The sequence below is a fragment of the Neofelis nebulosa genome, chromosome 13, assembly GCF_028018385.1.
Source record: "Neofelis nebulosa isolate mNeoNeb1 chromosome 13, mNeoNeb1.pri, whole genome shotgun sequence".
NCBI classification, from domain to species: domain Eukaryota; kingdom Metazoa; phylum Chordata; class Mammalia; order Carnivora; family Felidae; genus Neofelis; species Neofelis nebulosa.
In genome coordinates this window covers 49,991,904-50,009,059 of record NC_080794.1, presented here as the reverse complement: position 1 = coordinate 50,009,059, position 17,156 = coordinate 49,991,904, and the positions used below count along the sequence as shown (strand labels likewise).

General features: G+C 49.2%; 1 protein-coding gene across 1 annotated transcript; it reads right to left on the bottom strand.

The window, feature by feature from the left end:
* Positions 1-9,644: 9,644 nt before the first annotated feature.
* Positions 9,645-13,670, bottom strand: NPY4R2 (neuropeptide Y receptor Y4-2). The gene has a single exon (XM_058696932.1). It carries the CDS (start codon positions 13,327-13,329, stop codon positions 12,202-12,204), a length of 1,128 nt encoding a protein of 375 aa, XP_058552915.1. The 5' UTR covers positions 13,330-13,670; the 3' UTR covers positions 9,645-12,201.
* Between the last annotated feature and the right edge of the window lie 3,486 nt (positions 13,671-17,156).

Here is a 17,156-nt window from a genome sequence, read left to right as displayed (position 1 = left end):
AAATCCAGCAGGAATGCAAGAGTAGGGTTTGTTTGCTTTGGATGTGCACTTCAGGTGTGGGGGGGATGTCGAGCAGCAAGTAGATGAAGTTTGGGGGGTATAATTTGGGCATTGTCATCTTCGAAGTAGCAGCTGAAGCCAAAGGAACACAAGGCAATTGCTCATGGGAAGCATGTTGGGTGGGACAAGAAAGTCAAGGCAGAACCAGAAAAAGCCTGACATTTGAGGGACAGAGGAACCTGAGAAGGAACAGCCAGAGTTAAGAGAACAGAGGTGGAGTCCTGTCATGGAAGCAAACAGTAGAGGGGATTTCAGGGATGTGAGATCAAGAATGAAATGTTACGAAGATCAAGTAGGGTGAGGACCCAAACGTGTGGCGATTAGTATGCCATCTGGGATTTTATGGATAGCAACTTCAGCAGCTGTGGATATAAAACACTCATCAGCTGAAAAGCAAGGAGGTGAGGAAGTGGTGGTCAAGAGTGTAGAATACTCGGGGCGCCTGGGTGGCTCAGTCGGTTGGGTGTCTGACTTCGGCTCAGGTCATGATCTCGCGGTTTGTGAGTACGAGCCCGTGTCGGGCTCTGTGCTGACAGCTCAGAGCCTGGGGCCTGCTTCAGATTCCGTACCTCCTTCTCTCTCTCTGCCCCTCCTCTCTCTCTCTCTCTCTCCAAAATAAATCAACATTAAAAAAAAATTTTTTTAAAGAGTATAGAATACTCTTAGAAGAACTTGGCTTTGGAAGGAAGAAGGTCCAAAAAAGGGTTGGCAAAGTGTTGGGAGGAATTGTTCCAATGTGACACTTCACAGGATTGTAGGTCAGAATGACAGAGCTTATAGAGAAAGAGAATGAGGACGGCTTAGATGGGGCTAAGCTGGAAGACTAGACACCTATGATGTCATTAATCCTGGAATAAACTTTCCCAAAAGGAGTAATCCTCACATGCTTTGGAACTGTCACCCTCTTACAGGCTCCGATACTTTGACACTAGCCAGTGCCAGACTTCGTGTCAGTTCAGGCCAAGCAGTGGGGGGAGGAGAAGGCTCGGGACCCCATGGAGAAGCCTCCTGGCTAGGCTCAAGCGCTGACATTCTGAGTCCCAAGAGTGTCACAGAATGCGGTGCTGGACACAGGCCTGCGTGTGGAGACTGGCAAGGCCAAGTTGGCAATAGTGTGATGTGGGAGTCTCCCACCCCACTCGTCCCACATTTTTTCTCAACATTTTGGACATTTATGGCTCGCTATCTAGCACCATGTGTCAGTCAGTGCTCAGTAATAATTCAGATTGATGATACTGTTGTCTGGCTTTTAATGGCCAACTGCACAGCTCTGACATGGCCAATGCTAATTTAAATGACGAAATTAACTAACCGAGCCATGGAATCGAGCTCTGGCCTGCAGATGCCAAGCCAAATAAATAAATAAATAAGGACAGTCCTCATGAAAATGAGACCACGAATTTAGTACGATTCGGGCAACTCCCACCATGTACTGGGAATTCTATTCATTGGTCCTGATGCTGGCCCCAGCGAGGGCTCCTGTTTCATTCCACGAAGATGTCGGAGGGCTACAGATGGAGAAATAATGGGCTCTTCTAAAAGAGCACAGAATCCCGAAAATATTCTAGTCCAAACCCCTCATTTAACTCATATGGAAACTGAGACTCAATGTTAGCAATTTCCAGAACTTTCTCAGTGAGTTGGTGACACAGAATCCACAATGAGAAGATGGCTACCATGATGTGAGAAGGCTTCTATGACATCCAGTCACCACTTCTGGACAGCAAATCACACCCTGTGCAGTTCGGAACCGGACACAGAGCCCTCATATCTTCTAAGCGGGAGGGCAGGCCTGGGGGGGTGTGATGTGGGAGGGGATCTGGGAAGTGGGCAGAAGGGCTGAGGAGGAGGTCGGGGATCACAGAAGTACACGCCCCCATCCTCAAGAGGCAAGAGGCCCTACACAGCCGCATCACCCTCCCCCGTGCCTGCGTTCATCAGGGACTCCGCGCTTGTGAGGGTGGCCTCCCTTTAGCAGGCTGAACCAAAAGGCTATGTAAATGGCCTCAGGGCCCAAACTCCTTATACAAACAAGGGAAAATTACCTGGCGGCCCACACACTGCCTGCCGAGCAGGGTTCAGTCGGGGGAAACCCACAGAGATAAGCTCAGGAACAAATGTGTTGACCCTTTCCAGGGCAGTGCATAGGGATCCAGCTGGCCGATGTCAGACTCCAGGAAAGGGACCCCAGACCTTGCGCTTTCATGATTAGGGAAGCACCAGCCCCTCTTCTGGTGGGATCGGGGCTTGGGATCTGATCGTAGCATGGTATGGCAGAACTCTGGTCATCTGCCCTGTTCTTCCAGCTCAGCATGCATGGTTGGGGAGCAGCGGCCCCACTCCGGCATGGGGGAGGGTGGGGTTCCAGCTTAGGACACAGCAGCGTTCCACCAAGATTGGCCTTTTTCAGGGTGCAGCTGGAGCCAGCCTCCTTGGAGCTTTGTGTGAGGCCAGCCCCACAGGAAAAGCTAAACCAGAAAGGAGCTGGGTACATTAGTTATCACTCCCGGTTCTTCTCTTCACTGCAGTCAAAGGCAGCTTTCCCAACCTTCAACCTAATCATGGTACCCCCAGCTAAGACACCTAAGTGTCCTCTCCTCACCAGCCTGATAGTATCAAACCGCTCGGCCTGGGATGCAAGCTTTCAGCACCGGATCTCACCTCTCCATCCAGCCTGGCCCCCAGCGCCCCCATCCCTAAATGCGATGGATCTGCTACCTCCTGCTGTTGCTCCCTCCAGTGTTAGCCTTTTCCCACCTTGCCCACACTGTGAACTTAAAGGCACATCCTCCCAAATGCCCTCGAGGAGAATGACGGGCTCATCCCCTGTGCCCTGACTCTATGAATGCATTTACCGTTGCACATGGTACTTGTCTTCCTACCTGCCTGTCTGAAAGTGTCTCAATCGTGCCATCTGCAGAGAAGATGCCAATGAAGAGGGATGAAATGCACCAGCTGCATATGCTTCTCCCCAAACTTCTGGCTCCAGGCCTCTCTGCCCTGCCTGCAGCCCTAGACCCCAGATTTCATAGATGGCGAAACACCCACCGTCTTATATAAACTATGCTATATTTAACTGCTTTAAAGTTGTGTACTGGGGGGGAGAGGTGGTGCAGGCCATTACCTCTGAATTTTTAAACGTACTGATAAGAGACCTCAATGTTCCTTCCGCCAGGATGTGACTGACGTCTTGCCACCAACTGGCAGTACAGTCTGACAGTACCCAGGAACCTGGGGAAAAGACCAATGCTCACACCTGCCCAGGTAAGGTACAAGTCTCCCACATGTCCCAGCTCTGTGTGTTGAAGAAGCTAAAAGAAAAAGTAGGAAAAGGGGTCTCTATTTGGTAAATCTTTTGTGGCCCCGCCCTGCACCTTGAAGTCATAAAGGGGCTGCAAGCGACATTTACAAGGTGGCAACAGGCTGCTGGCTGTTGCAAAGCACACTATCTGGGGAAGGAGATAGGCTATCACAGGGTTTTCGCCCGTGAGTTGAGGTTCTTTGTTCTGAATGTGTGCCCTACTTTCAGTATGGTTTCCTTGGCAGTCAAGAGAAAGACTAATCAAATGCCTACACAGCTTTATGAATGAAAGGAAACATATTTTAAGGGAGCTTTGTGCTGACACACAATTGCACTGATAAATTTTTCAAAGTCTGACGGGAACCAATTTCAAATAAATGGTGACATTTAAACAACTAGAAACCTCAAGGGCCATGATTACATAGCCACATTCATAAGAACCTCCCTGCTCTGTGGGTCATTGGCAAGTTCACCCTGCTGATGCCTTCTCAGCTGCCCAGGGTAGGAAGCACTTGGTTGCTGCTCAGCAAAGAGAGCGTCCTAATATGCTCTGCAAACCCCTTCCAGTGTCTTCTCAGGACCCAGGAGCTCCAGTCTGGTCCATGTCTGTATTTGCAGCAGTCTTGTAAAAATGTATCAGAACCTTGAAGAGTTACTCTGGGAGGAAGCCTCACCACCAGACAAGGCCAAACCAAGAGCTTTGTCACCAAAGGATGTCTGTCCCAAGTCAGCATGACCCAGTTGAAGAGAGACAACAGCTGTGCTCATTCCTCGACCACCAGACCATCCCTCAACATGCTGTAGAAGTCAAAGATTTCTTCTATGAGAAACTTCCAGATCTTCTCAGCATTTTTTCAGGCATTATTGCATCCTTGCAAAGCACTAAGTAACAGCAACAATTCCCAACTTCCAGCCAATAAACTTGACCTTGAAGGTGTCCTTGATTCCCTAAAGGGAGGCCATAGAAAAACTTAACCTGGTAAGGACAACTTGCCTGATATCAACTCTGGACTCAGCTCTGGGAAATAGCTCCTGCATCTGACTTACTCTGTCCTGTCCACCAGGGCCTCCTTGCTGGGCACTCCCTTACTCCATGTCCCAGGACCCCAATCAGATTCAGTTCCAGGTAATAGAATTCTTTTGGCCCATGCCCAGCTTCCAATCAGCCCCACTCCCCAATCTCATGCCTATCTGCATGGCTTGGTCAGGCCTTGACCCAAGCTTTCCCTAGAGCTCCAGACTCTAGTATCTGACCATCCATCTGCCTGTCCAAGTGTGCCTCAAACAATATATCCAAAAATAAACTACCCACCTACCCCCCCCCCCCAAATTCTGCTAAATGCGCCAACTTACACCTACTTGCCCACGTGTGGAACCTGGGACTCTTCTTTCTCTCCCCCACACCCAAGTCATCCTGTCCATTCAACACCTAAATATCTTTCCACTCCATCTCTCATCTCTAAGCCCACTTCTGCTTGTGTGTTTTGCCTGCCTGGCATCACTTTCTTTAGGAGACTACTTCTAGCCCTTGCTATAGTAATCCTATCACATCCATGTGATTCTAGTGAGGCTGGCCCCACCACCCTGATCCAGGGGTGGTCAAGGGACCCAGGCCTGGCTAAAAAAAGTGTGCAGAAACTTGGCCATAGCCATCTGTTCAGGACTGAGCCATTGGAATCCTCCCCAGACTTCTGACTGGGCACAGGGGAAGCTATGCTCCTTCTCTCTGGGCTCATGTGTACCAAGGGTGGGAGCTATGGAGACTCTTATTGTCACATGTAGAGAGTGTGGGGCCATGAAGAGACCAGTAGAATTAAGGGATCAGAAAAAGCAGTGGAGACAAAGGGGCAAGGAAAGGAGAGCCCTGATATAATTGTTTGAACCCTGAATGCAGCCTAAAACCAAAGAACTTCCTTTGGAAGAACTCCACCCCATTACATGGGTCTATAAATCCCTATTTCAGCATAACCAGCTTGAGTTGGGGTCTGTCTCCAGCAACTGAACACAAGGCTGACACAACAGTTCACGTGGATGGATCTCTCTGCCTTCAATCTTACCCTCCTGTATTAGCCTGCTAGGTTGCCATAACAATATATCACAAACTGGTGACTGAAAAAACAGAAAAGTATTGTCTCAATGTTCTGGAGGCTGGGAGTCCAAAATCAAGGTGTCAGTTGGTTCCTTTGAAGGCTGTGAGGAATAATGTGTCCATGCCTCTCTTCTAGCCTCTGATGGTTTGCTGGCAATCTCTGACCTCCCTTGGCTTGTAGAAGCATCACCCAGACGTCTGCCTTCATCCTCACGTGGTATTCTTCCTGTGTGTGTGTCTCTGTATCCAAATTTCCTCCTTTTATAAGGACACCAGTCATATTGGATTAGGGGTTCACCCTACTCCAGCATGGCTTCATCTTAACTAATGTCTGCAATACCCCCACTTCCAAATAAGGTCACATTCTAAGGTGCTGGGGGCTAAAACTTCAACATGTGAATTGGGGAGTGGGGGATACAACTCAACTGATAACACCAGCCATCCCACCTCTAGCTCTGCCCTGCATCGGAACCGCTTATGCGGTTCCTCTCGTCTTCACCTGCTGCTTGGTCCAGTGGCCACTGCATCATCCAGCTCTGCAAGGCTCTGACCGACTTCCTGCAGGTGTGACCCGATGCCACGTCACCTTATACCCTCGCAGCACATCTTCCCACCTCTCCCTGGAGCTGTTCTGTTCACATGGGAGTGTGTTCAGTGTCTACAAATGCACAGCTTCATGGGGCAAACCTCTGACAAGTGAAACAACAGGGATCAGTGGTTAAAATTCTTACTTTTCTCTTTCCAGATTGTCCTGAGAGTTACACAATAGATCGAGTGTTTAGTTGCCTTTGAAAAATAGCCAATTCAATAACACATCTTCAAATTGGCTTTCTCTCCTTTCCTGTCTCATTCCCTGTGTCCCTCACTTTGTTCCCTGGGATTACATTCTCCAATAAAGGAAAAACCCATAAGCCTCTGCCTCAGCTTCTGCTTTAGCAGAACCCAGACCAATTCAGCCTCACTGATCTCTCTAACTATAACCTGACTATGCCATTCCTCTGCTTAAAGCCCTTCATGATCTCTCCATTACCCATAAAGTTCAAACTCTCTAGCTAAAAGCTGGAAGGCAGCTCAGAGGTCATCTGGTCAACCTTCTTCCCTACTGTAACTGTCCAAGTCATGGACTTTGGAATCCATAAGATCAGGTTTCAAATCTGGCTCTTTTTGAAAACTTGGATGAAGTTTTTTACCCCTATACCCATTTCTTCATCTACCCCATTTCAGGGTTGAGCAGAAGCAATGCCTGTAGAGTGTCTAGCACAGCTTTTGGAACACTAAATGTACAGCAACCAGTGTCATTACAGGTGAAGAATCAGAAACCAAGATGCAAAGGGGGTCTATCAGAGTCACATAGTCAGCTAGCACACCTGGGACCAAAATCCTACAAAATCAAATGCCTGCATTCCACCATTAAGAGGTAGAATATATAATATATAATATATAATAATATATAACATATAATATATAATTTTATTGTAATATATAATTAATATATAATATGTAATATATAATATGTGATCATATGTAATATATAATATGTGATCATATGTAATATATAATATCCCTGCCATCATGGGGGGGATCCTAAAGGGATCCTAAAGGGAAAGTGAGGTATTCAACAATGAAGCAATAAATGTGTGTAAGCGTATCACAGGGTACTAAGTCCTGTGGCATAAAGTAGGAATACAGAGTGAGGAGGTTGTATTTTCCTAGCGTAGTAGAGGAAGTAATCTTCTGATAAAGGTTCACTTAAAGTGAAGGAAGCAAGGGAGTGAAAATGTTGATATCAGAGGGCAGCAGCAAGAGTAGGAAGTACAAGGGACTGAGGTAGGAGCGATTTTAGAGTGTTCAAGAGACAGCAGGGAGGCCAGCACTCCTGAAGGGGGTGGGAGAGGGGAAGAGCCATAACAATTGAGGTCAGAGACAAGCAGATGGCCAGTTTAGACAGGCCATGGATTTTGAATTTGGCTCTGAGAGTGAGAGAAAGCCAGGGAAGGGTTTTGACTTCGGCTTGAAAGCATCACTCTGCCTAAGCGAGAGCAGACAGAAGGCCACCACAGTCCCCCTGGTAGAGATGGTGATGGCTTGGACCAGGTGGCAGAGCCAGCAGAGGTGAGAAGTGGTCATTCTGAATACATTTTGAAGGCACAGCTTACAGAACTCACTGGTGGATTGGATGTGGGCTGTGAATGGAAGGTTGATCCCAGGACGGTGACCCAAGCAAATGAAATGAGAGAGTTGCCATTTAATGAAGGGTGGGAGGGAAACTGAGGGAGAAGAGGCAAGACAGCAAATCGGAAGTCTGCTTTAGAACATGCCAAGTTTGATCTAGTAAACACAAAGCAGTGGCTGGATATACAAATCCAAGAGCAGAGAGAAGTCCAGACTGGAGATTCACATTTGGGAGCATTACACATATAAACATTCACTGGTGTTGAAAGCCAGGAGACTGAGTGAGCCCACCTAAGGAATCAGAAGTGGGCCTCCATGTCTCCTTGGGGACACACCAATACTCTGAGGGCAGGAAGACAGAGTCCAGGAAGGAGCCTGAGAAGGAGTGCCCAGCGAGGCAGGGCAGAACTGTGAGTGAGGTGTCCTAAAAAAGCCACACACAGAAAGAGATTCAAGGAGAAGAGATTGATCAATTGCCAAATGCTGCTAATTGGTCACAAAAGACAAAACTGAGAATTGACCCTGGGATCTGGCAACATGGGGGTCACTAGTGACCCTGGCAAGAGCTATTTGGATGAACAGGTGAGAACAAAAGAGCATGGAAGGAGAAGAAGCAGAGACTTCAAGATTAGACAAGCATTTGGAGGAGTTCTATGTAAAGGAGAGCCCAGAAAATGACGGATGCTGGAGTCACGTTCAGGAGGTGAGTGGGGACAGGATCTAGTGAACAATGGAGGTTTGCTCATTAATGGTAACCCCTCAACAGTGGCCGGGATACAGTAAAACAGGCACTAGTCACAGAGCACAGACCATTTCAGAGTCTTTGGAAACCAGTTTAGCAGTACACATCATAAGCCTTGAAAAACGTCCATGCCCTTTGACCCACTATTCCACTTCTGGAAATCTCTCCTAAGAAAATAATTCCAAATACAGAAAAAGTTCTCTGCATAGAAGTTCATCACAGAATTATAACCAATAGGTCTAGAAACATCTAAATATGCCACAACAGATAACGATTAAGGATGCAGGATGGACCTTGTCATTGGACTACAAACTCCATAAGAATAGGGAAAATGTCTATTCTTGCTGGTGTATCTCCAGCATCTACCATGTGTCTGACATATCTGTTGAATGAATGAATAAAACTTCTTAAACCCAACAGAATCCATGGAGGAAGGGAAGAGGGGAAAAATAGTTACAGAGAGGGAGGGAGGCAAACCATAAGAGACTCTTAAATACAGAGAACAAACTGAGGCTTATTGGGAGGAAAGGGGGAGGGGAAAATGGGTGATGGGCAAAGGAGGGCACTTGTTGGGATGAGCACTGGATGTTGTATGTAAGCCAATTTGACAATAAATTATATTTTAAAAAAAAATTCTTATAATGTTAAGCAAAAAAGATTGTAAAAAATATCTTTGTAGATAAATATGCATATACTTACAGTACGATCTCTACCATGTTTTTCAAAAAAAGCCTAACACTCTATATAAAAACTAAAGAAATGATTCCCCAAAATGAAAACATTGAGTATTTTGGGTGGTGGCATGTGATCTCCTTTTCATTTTGTTGCATATTTTGCATATTTTTGAGAATTTATATAATTCACTTTTTATAATGGGAAAAAACAAGCCAATGTCATTTCTGGAAAAAGGAAATATTAGAGTGAGGGAGGATCTACATTCCCACCACCAGGGTTCAGTAATCCTTTGTGCCCTCTAAGGGTCCCCTGGTGGTATTCATGAGTATGAGTCTCCAATTCCAGCCCTGATGCTCCTCTGAAGAAGGGTCCCCCCACTACAATCAGGGACATGCCGATTAGCAGGGACAGAGAAAGGCCCTTCCAGGAGCTAAAGAGAGATATCGCTCGGAGGTACCAGCTTTCACTGGCACATTTTCTAAATCCTTAATCAGCTGTCAAAAATGATATATAGCAACATAAAGAACGGTTGACAATACAGCTTGAAGGGAAACAGAGCAGAATACAGAGGGGCACATTCACTGAGAATTTAACTACACAAACTGTTCATTTTGCAAATATTTATTTAAGGAATGAGCAGGTCTCACAAGAAATATGTCCACATGCAGTCAGAGAAGAGACAAACAACCACAGTGGAATAACCCACCTTTTCAGCCATACCATCGTAAAGCCTTATTTCCAGAACAAGGATTCCTAGAACTCTAGTCGAGATCCCAGAGTGGGTGTCCACAGGTGCTCACCGAGCAGCTCCAGGCTCCAGGCACTCTGTTTCCTAGAGCAGAGCTTCTCCAACTTGAACATGTACACCATTAACTTAGAGGTTCTGATCAAATGCAGATTCTGATTCAATAGGTCTCAGGTGGGAATAGGGATTCCACATATCTAACAAGTTCTAAGTGCTGCTAAGGCTGCTGGTCTTCTGAACATACTTTGAGCAGCAAAGTCCCAGGGTACACTGGGGAACCAGACAACTCCAAGGGTCATTAGGAACTGGGAGCAGGAGACAGCCATCCAGGTAAGTTGTGTCAACCCAAGCAAGGTGAAGACAGCATAGAAGATGCTCAACAAAGCTTTCACCCACTACCCCAATTCCTAATGCCAAGCACCTCTGCCATATGCCCAACCCAGTCCCCCTGTCCTCAGTCATGTGGGCACCCTAAAGCATCCTTGTCCCCAAGCATCTTGGCACCACTGATACGAGTGATGAGGCGTAAACCCCAGGCAATTGCATGGGCTCTGGAGGTGTCTGAGGCCCCCACATTCTTCGGGAAGCTTGGTCAATGACATCTTGCTGGGATGGGCTCCAGGGTCTGGGCTTTGCTGGCAGGTGGTTACCGGGAGCAGCCAGCAGCAGATGGCACCAGAGGACAAGCACAAGCTGCACCCAATACAGTGGCTCAAAATCTATTCCAAAAGCCAGGGTAAAAGTCAATAAAGAAACAGAATGAGAGATATGACCAAAACCTGGGAAGAAATAAACAGCTCCAGGAAGGGGGCTGGTGGCTCACAGATTACTTGTCTTGGGTGTCAGCTGCACAAGTTCTCGGTCAGGGGCCAGGTCAGAGAGACAGTCAGACGTGATTGTTCAATCTTCTGTTGCCTGGCCCTCTGCCACATATCCTGTGAACAGCGGTCCTAGCAGCCTCCCAGTGAGATACTTGAGGGCTCTGGGCACCTGAATACCCTGCCCCTGGAGGCCATGGTGGGTCTAGCCACTGCCCACTCTGCCAGAGGGTAGGTGAAACTGAGCAGGCAGAGCCAGACCTGGGTGTCCCATTGAAAGTGGCCCAGAGGTAAGCTTGACTTGTCTGGTCCACACAGAGATAAAGCCTTGGATCTGGCTCAGCAGCCAGAAGACTGGGGCAAGACCTCCATGGGTGAGATATTCACATTCATTGTAGCCATTTCTCCATTTTCCCTGGTGGGCTGGAGGAAGGAGGACTCCTACTCCTTTCAGCCAGTGTCCTGTTAAGCCAAATTCATGAACCCCCTGCCCCTGCCCCTACTGAAGGCCTGGAGAGGCTTTGGAACAACAATGCACATCACCTAGAGCAAGTCAGCTTAGTGGTCAGAGTGTGGAACAGAGGCCGGAGTCACAACCTTGAGTGCTGTCAGCCTTGGCAGTGGGTCAACATGGGGGAAGGTCACAGAGTCCCTGGCCTGCTTCCTTGTCTGGCAAGAGAGGTCCTAAAGGCTAGGAAAGGCAGGTAAGAGAGCATAGCTGCAGCAACCTGGCCCTTCCCATGTTGGACCGTGGCACAGGGCGCCTGTGCTCAGCCGGGCCCTCAGCAGGGGCATGTTTACACCATCAGCCTACCATGGCAAACCTTGCTGGAGCCCTCTCACTGCACCAGGTCCTGTCCTAGGCATGGAGGACAAGCTCTATGGTGATGCAGATGTCCCCCTCAAGGTGTTTATCAAGGGGAGATACTTGCAGGCTCATTTCCACATGAGGTGGCGGAGGCAGTGAAAGAGGAATATGGAGCAGGATATGAATCATGGGATTCCTGCTGCTCAGGACTGACTTTCCTCCTGCATTGGAACATGAGGACCCAAGGTAAGGATGATCCATTCTCTGCACCTGGATGTGCTAACTTGCCTTCATAGACTTCTTTACCACTTACAAAGCCTGTCCACCAACATCACCTCTCCAAGAGGTGAGAGCCTGACCAAGGTCCAGAGCTTTGACCCCCGTGCTCCCTCCCTGACTCCACAGTGACCTCACAGTCTCACTGGAGGAGGTGAAACCCTTGGGCTCCCAGGCTGAGCATCTGTTTCTGAATTACCAGAATGAACTCTGCCTGCAACGAGCAGACCATCTCTGGCTCTGGCACCTGCTCAGGCTACATGACATACTGTGACCCGCAGAATCCATGCTCAGAATTCTCCCAGGAACAAATGGCTGAACCAACTGAATGTCAGTCTTCACAATGCAAATGGTTGCAAAAATGGGTTCTTTCCAGCCTCTCTGGGCTCCAGAAAGCCCGTAAGGATGGTGTCCACCAGAATGCCAATAATGATGCCAGTAATGATGCAGTTGGCCCACTTGGCTAAGTAAAGGAACTTGACAATGACCATGGCAGGGAGAAGGCCTACACCTGGCTAAATGGGGTTGGACCTGCCACTGAGCCTCAGAGACCCTTTGGAGACTTCCGTGTGCACTGTGGATAGGGGCAGATGCTCATACTCTTCCACGGGGGCACTCTGCTGACATGTCAGCACCAAGGCCTTGATCTCCTTCTTGAAGTTGGTGTTGAGAAAGCCATAAATGAAAGGGTTGACACAGGTAGAGGCCATGGCAAGCAGATGGCACACCAAGAAGATGAAGTTGCCATAACAGATGGGGATGGCCTCATGGTACCAGTCCTCTAGACTGTTGAACACATGCAGCGGCAGCCAGAGCACGGTGAAGGCAACCACCATCGCCACAAGGATGCCATTGATCCTCTTCATCTGCCAAGCCCGCGAGCTGTAGGTGCCCTTGCGGAACACCTGCTTCCTCTTCCGCAGGTGCCGGTAGATGCGGACGTAGCAGACCAGGATGAAGGCCAGGGGCATGCAGTACTGGAAGAGCAGCAGGGAGGTGGTGTAGATGATGCGGTGGTGGTACAGCGACCAGGACTCTGTACAGACCACCTTATCTAACAGAAACTCCACAGCCTTGGAGTGGTTCTTGTGAAAGACATTCTGTAGGACACTGTTGACCAGGAAGGGCAGGGAGAGAAGGCAGGCGATGAGCCAGATGACCACGATCCCCAGGTAGGCCTGGGAGATGCTGGGCTTCCAGCCTGTTGGGTTGATGATGAGCTGATGCCTCTCCAGGGCCACAAGGACAAGCGAAAGGATGGAGACTGTCACCGACATACACTGGATGAATGCTGACATCTTGCAAAGGGCCTCCCCAAAGACCCAGTAGTCCATAATAGTGTATATGGCCGTGAGTGGTTGGCAGATGAGGCACATGAGAAAGTCAGAGAAAGCCAGGTTGGCAATGAGCAGGTTGGTCACATTGGTCTTCTCTTTCTGCCTAATGGTCACACATATCAAGCAGAGGTTGCCCAGGACCCCCACAATAGTCTCGATGCTATAAGAGACAACAATAAAGACCATCGGGTCCAGAGAATCCTGGCAGTGGTCAGAGAAGTTGTATGGAATGCTCCTTGACCTGCTCCTGTTTTGACCCTGTGGGGATCCTGGGAGCAGCAAGGCCAGGAAGTGAGAGATGTTCATGGTGCAGGTGAGAAGATTCCAGAAGATTCAGTGGCAGTGCCTACAAAGCAAACAGACAAATGGTACTCAGTGATCATGCCTCCTGCATGGACCCCAGGGAGAAGTGGGGGTCAGGTAGAGAGGGTCATGGCTTCTTCCATCCCAAGGCTGCTGGGACCTCGAGGACCTGAGACTCAGAGATGTAAGCAACTTGCCCACAGTCACACAGCTAATCAGTAACAGGGCTCAGATACGAACCCGGGTCTGATGCCAGAAGTTGTTATACAAATTCCTTCTAACCTCAGGCTTCCAAGTTTGCTTTAATGGTAGAGAAACTAGATTTTCATAAGCAGAGTTCAAAGACAGAACTGCTTAAGGAGTATGGGTAGAAATCCTCTTGTCACATCTTATCCAAATAGAAATGCAGTAAATGCCACTTGGCACTCAGGTCCTTCTACAGCACCCCACGCCCTTGAGAATAGAACTAAACCTCAGGGCTCGAAACACAGTACACCCTCCAGGTCTCAGCCCCTAACTGCCCTGTCAGCCCTGTTTCTCAGGTGACACATGACAGAGTTGATGACTGCCAGGTACAAAAATACTGGGTCATCGGCACACTGGCTCTCTCCCCACACCCATCATGCTACACATGGGTAGGGCCAAGGTTATGGTTGCCTACTGACCTGCCTATGCTTAAGTCACCCAAAACAGTTTGCAGTTTCCAAACTCAGCAGCCTGGTCCACATCTCTGTGCCCTGGCACAGCCCATCTCTTTTCCCCTGGTGCCTCCTCAACACAAGGGACCCTCTGCCAAGACCACATTGGGATTTCGACTCCAAAATCTCCAGGTGGTAATGCCAGTGACAGATATTCCGACAGGGAAAGCCACCAGATCATTCCACACACCACCATGATACACCTTCTCCATGGGATCTCTGGCTGTCACTAAACTCTCAGGCAGTCCCCAGCCCTCAGAAAGCATCAGACCCATTCCAGGGTCATGTCAAAAGTGCAGACTCCAGAGCCCTTCACCAGGACAGGCAGTTAAGTGAGTCTAAGATAGCGCCCAGGGGTCCATATATTTCAACATACAGCCCATGCAATTCTTGTGCACTTCGTCCTTGAGTCCCATTCTGATAAATACTATTCAGAGAGGAAGACCCTATTTCAGATATTCTTTAAGTCCTACATAATGGTCATGTCCATTTGTGAACATATATATGTTCTTCATCATCAAGTGCTAATTTAAAGGCAGTTTTTATAGAGTATGGCCAAAATTAACCAGAGAGCAGTAAACTCTATTTGTCAGCTCTCACGAACATCACTCACCGTGCATTTAATTTGGCTCATAAAGATGAGGTACATTTGGCCATTTATAAGACCAAGTCGTGAATTCAACTAACAGTTTACAGTCTGGTTATTTTGACTACTGAATCTCAGAGGCAGGAGTATTATTCTGACACCACAGTCTTCTGGCAGAAAGGGCTATTTGGAACAGAACCTGACAAAATGAAACATAGCAAGGCCAAATGCAAGGTCCAGTATTCAACTCCAAAAGCAGCCAAAGCTGCATAGAAATGTGGTGGATACACTGTGCTCAGAAACAGCAAATGTGACGCAAACCCTAGGCTCTGGATAACCACCAGCCAGGGCTGAGTCAATGGTGGGAGGCAATACCAGCGGCTCCAAACTGGCCAAAAGCAGCACGATCACAGCAGAGTTCATGGAAACTCCAGAAAACTGTCACTCAACTCATTCACTCAATAAACATGTGCCAAGCCCCATGCTAGAAACAAAGGCCAAGATGATATACAGCCACAGGAACTGACCACCAGGAATACAGGTGAACCTCAAGGCCATATTGCCATGGCCCAAACCAGCAGGAATGGGATGCCTGTGAGTGGGGAGATCAGAGAAGAAGCAGGAAGATGAGAGAGAAAGTTACATTGATCCACGGCCTCAAAGTTGAAGAGGAGTCAACAACCCAATGGGCAAGATAGAGGAGGGAATTCAAGGTGCAGGGAATAGCATGGGCAAAGATGGGGGGCGGTGCGGGCAAGAAAGAGCAGAGCCTCCTCAGAGAACAGTGAGCAGTTCAGAACAACTGGATCCCCAAGTTGGTGGAAGGCAATGGTAAGCCATGAGGCCGGAGAGGTGGGCCAGAGCAGGAATGCTGGGAGAGGCATGCAATCTGGCCAGCAAGGCCAAATCCGTTCCAGAAAGATCACTTGGATGTAGAGAATAGACTGAGTACGAGGGCCAGGGCAGGAGGAAAGGGAGGGCCGAAGAAGATGGCACTGGGGGTCTGCCAGGCTTGCAGACCCCTTCTTAGAGAACCAGTGAAGAGCTAACACAAGGGATGGTCACAGTGGTCCAGGACACCGCATACTACCCCCTGCTGACTAGACCACATGGATGTCTGAACCCAAACCAGCCCTTTCCCAGCAGCTTGTGGGACCGGGCAAAGGAGGGAAGTGCTGGCACTGGGGGAAGAGCAAGGCAGGAAAGTGTCATGGGGGGCCAGGGGGCCGGGGGACCCAGAAAGGAGCAAAATTGCCAGCAAGCCCTTGCATGTTTCTGCAGAGGCTGGGGGGGGGGCCTGCCGGGAGGACTCCATGAACCTCCACCCCAGAAGGGCCCTCTGCACGCAAGGACTGAGGATTTCCAGAAGCCACTCCAGGGGCAAGGTAGCAGTAATTCAAATCCAACAGCCGGGTCAGCAGAAAGGCCAGATTCCTTCTATAGAACCTGCTGAGAGGTGGGGACCCCCCGGAACAGAGGATCCCTCGGGACAGGTGCTCCAGAGCAGAACCAAGGAAGGAGACTGGACTTGGATGCCACCAGGGCCTGGTGCAAAGGGGTCAAGATCCAGCCACAGCTCCACCAACAGGGACTTCAGGGTTCAGGGTTAGGAACGGTCAGAGTGAAACCATTGGTTGTGGGCAGTGGGTCACCTGGCTGCTGGGAGTGGGGTTCACACAAGAACAGGCCGTTGGCCTGTCTCTTGGGTTGTCTGAGTGCCCCTGGGGTCAAGAACAGTGTCCTTTGTTGCACAGATAGAGCCACCACAGGCATCTAGGAAAACAGCAGAGAAACCTATCAGGAACCTAGGGAGGCCAGCAGGCTGCGGGCTTGTCCTGGGTTCAAATTCCTTGCCCTGCCACCTATCTGTAGAGTGGCCTTGGGAGAGTCGCTGAACCTTTCTGAGCCTCAGTTTCCTCAGTTGTATGAGGCAGGGTGTGATACCTATAGGACAGCCTGGTTCCCCAAAGTCAGGGGGTGAAATAGGGAAGAGGGGGGTCTGAAAGGTAGGACTCTGGAGCTCCCCTTCCCTTAGACTCTTTCAGTTCAGTCCCCATCTCGTCCCTTGGACAAAGAACATAATTCGATGGACCAGGTCCTGGTCAGGAGCTCTCTCTGCCACCTCCTGGGAAGCTGAGCTGCCCATTTTACAACAAGACCAGCCTGGCATGAGCAGTGCTCATCGAACGTTAGTTGCCTTTTCTTCCCACACATCCTGCCAACCCCACCGGAGGGGCCCTGCTCCCTTCCACCAGAAGAACTGGCCACAGTGATCCTACGAACCCAGGCACAGGCCCCTGAGTGCACCTGGCTCCAGCTCTGACCCAAAGCCTCTTTAGAAAGTCCTGCAGGAGGGCACACCGCTGGGACAAATCCCCTACTCCAGTCCTCTGCCAAGTGCCCGGCCTCAAAAGGGCACGAGCCCTGCTTCAGCGCCCTCCTGCTCTGAACCCTGCCTCACAGCCGAGTACCCATCTCTACCCAGGGCTGGAAAGGGCCACACTCCCACCACGTGCATTTCAAAGCAGAAGACCACCCTGTCCACA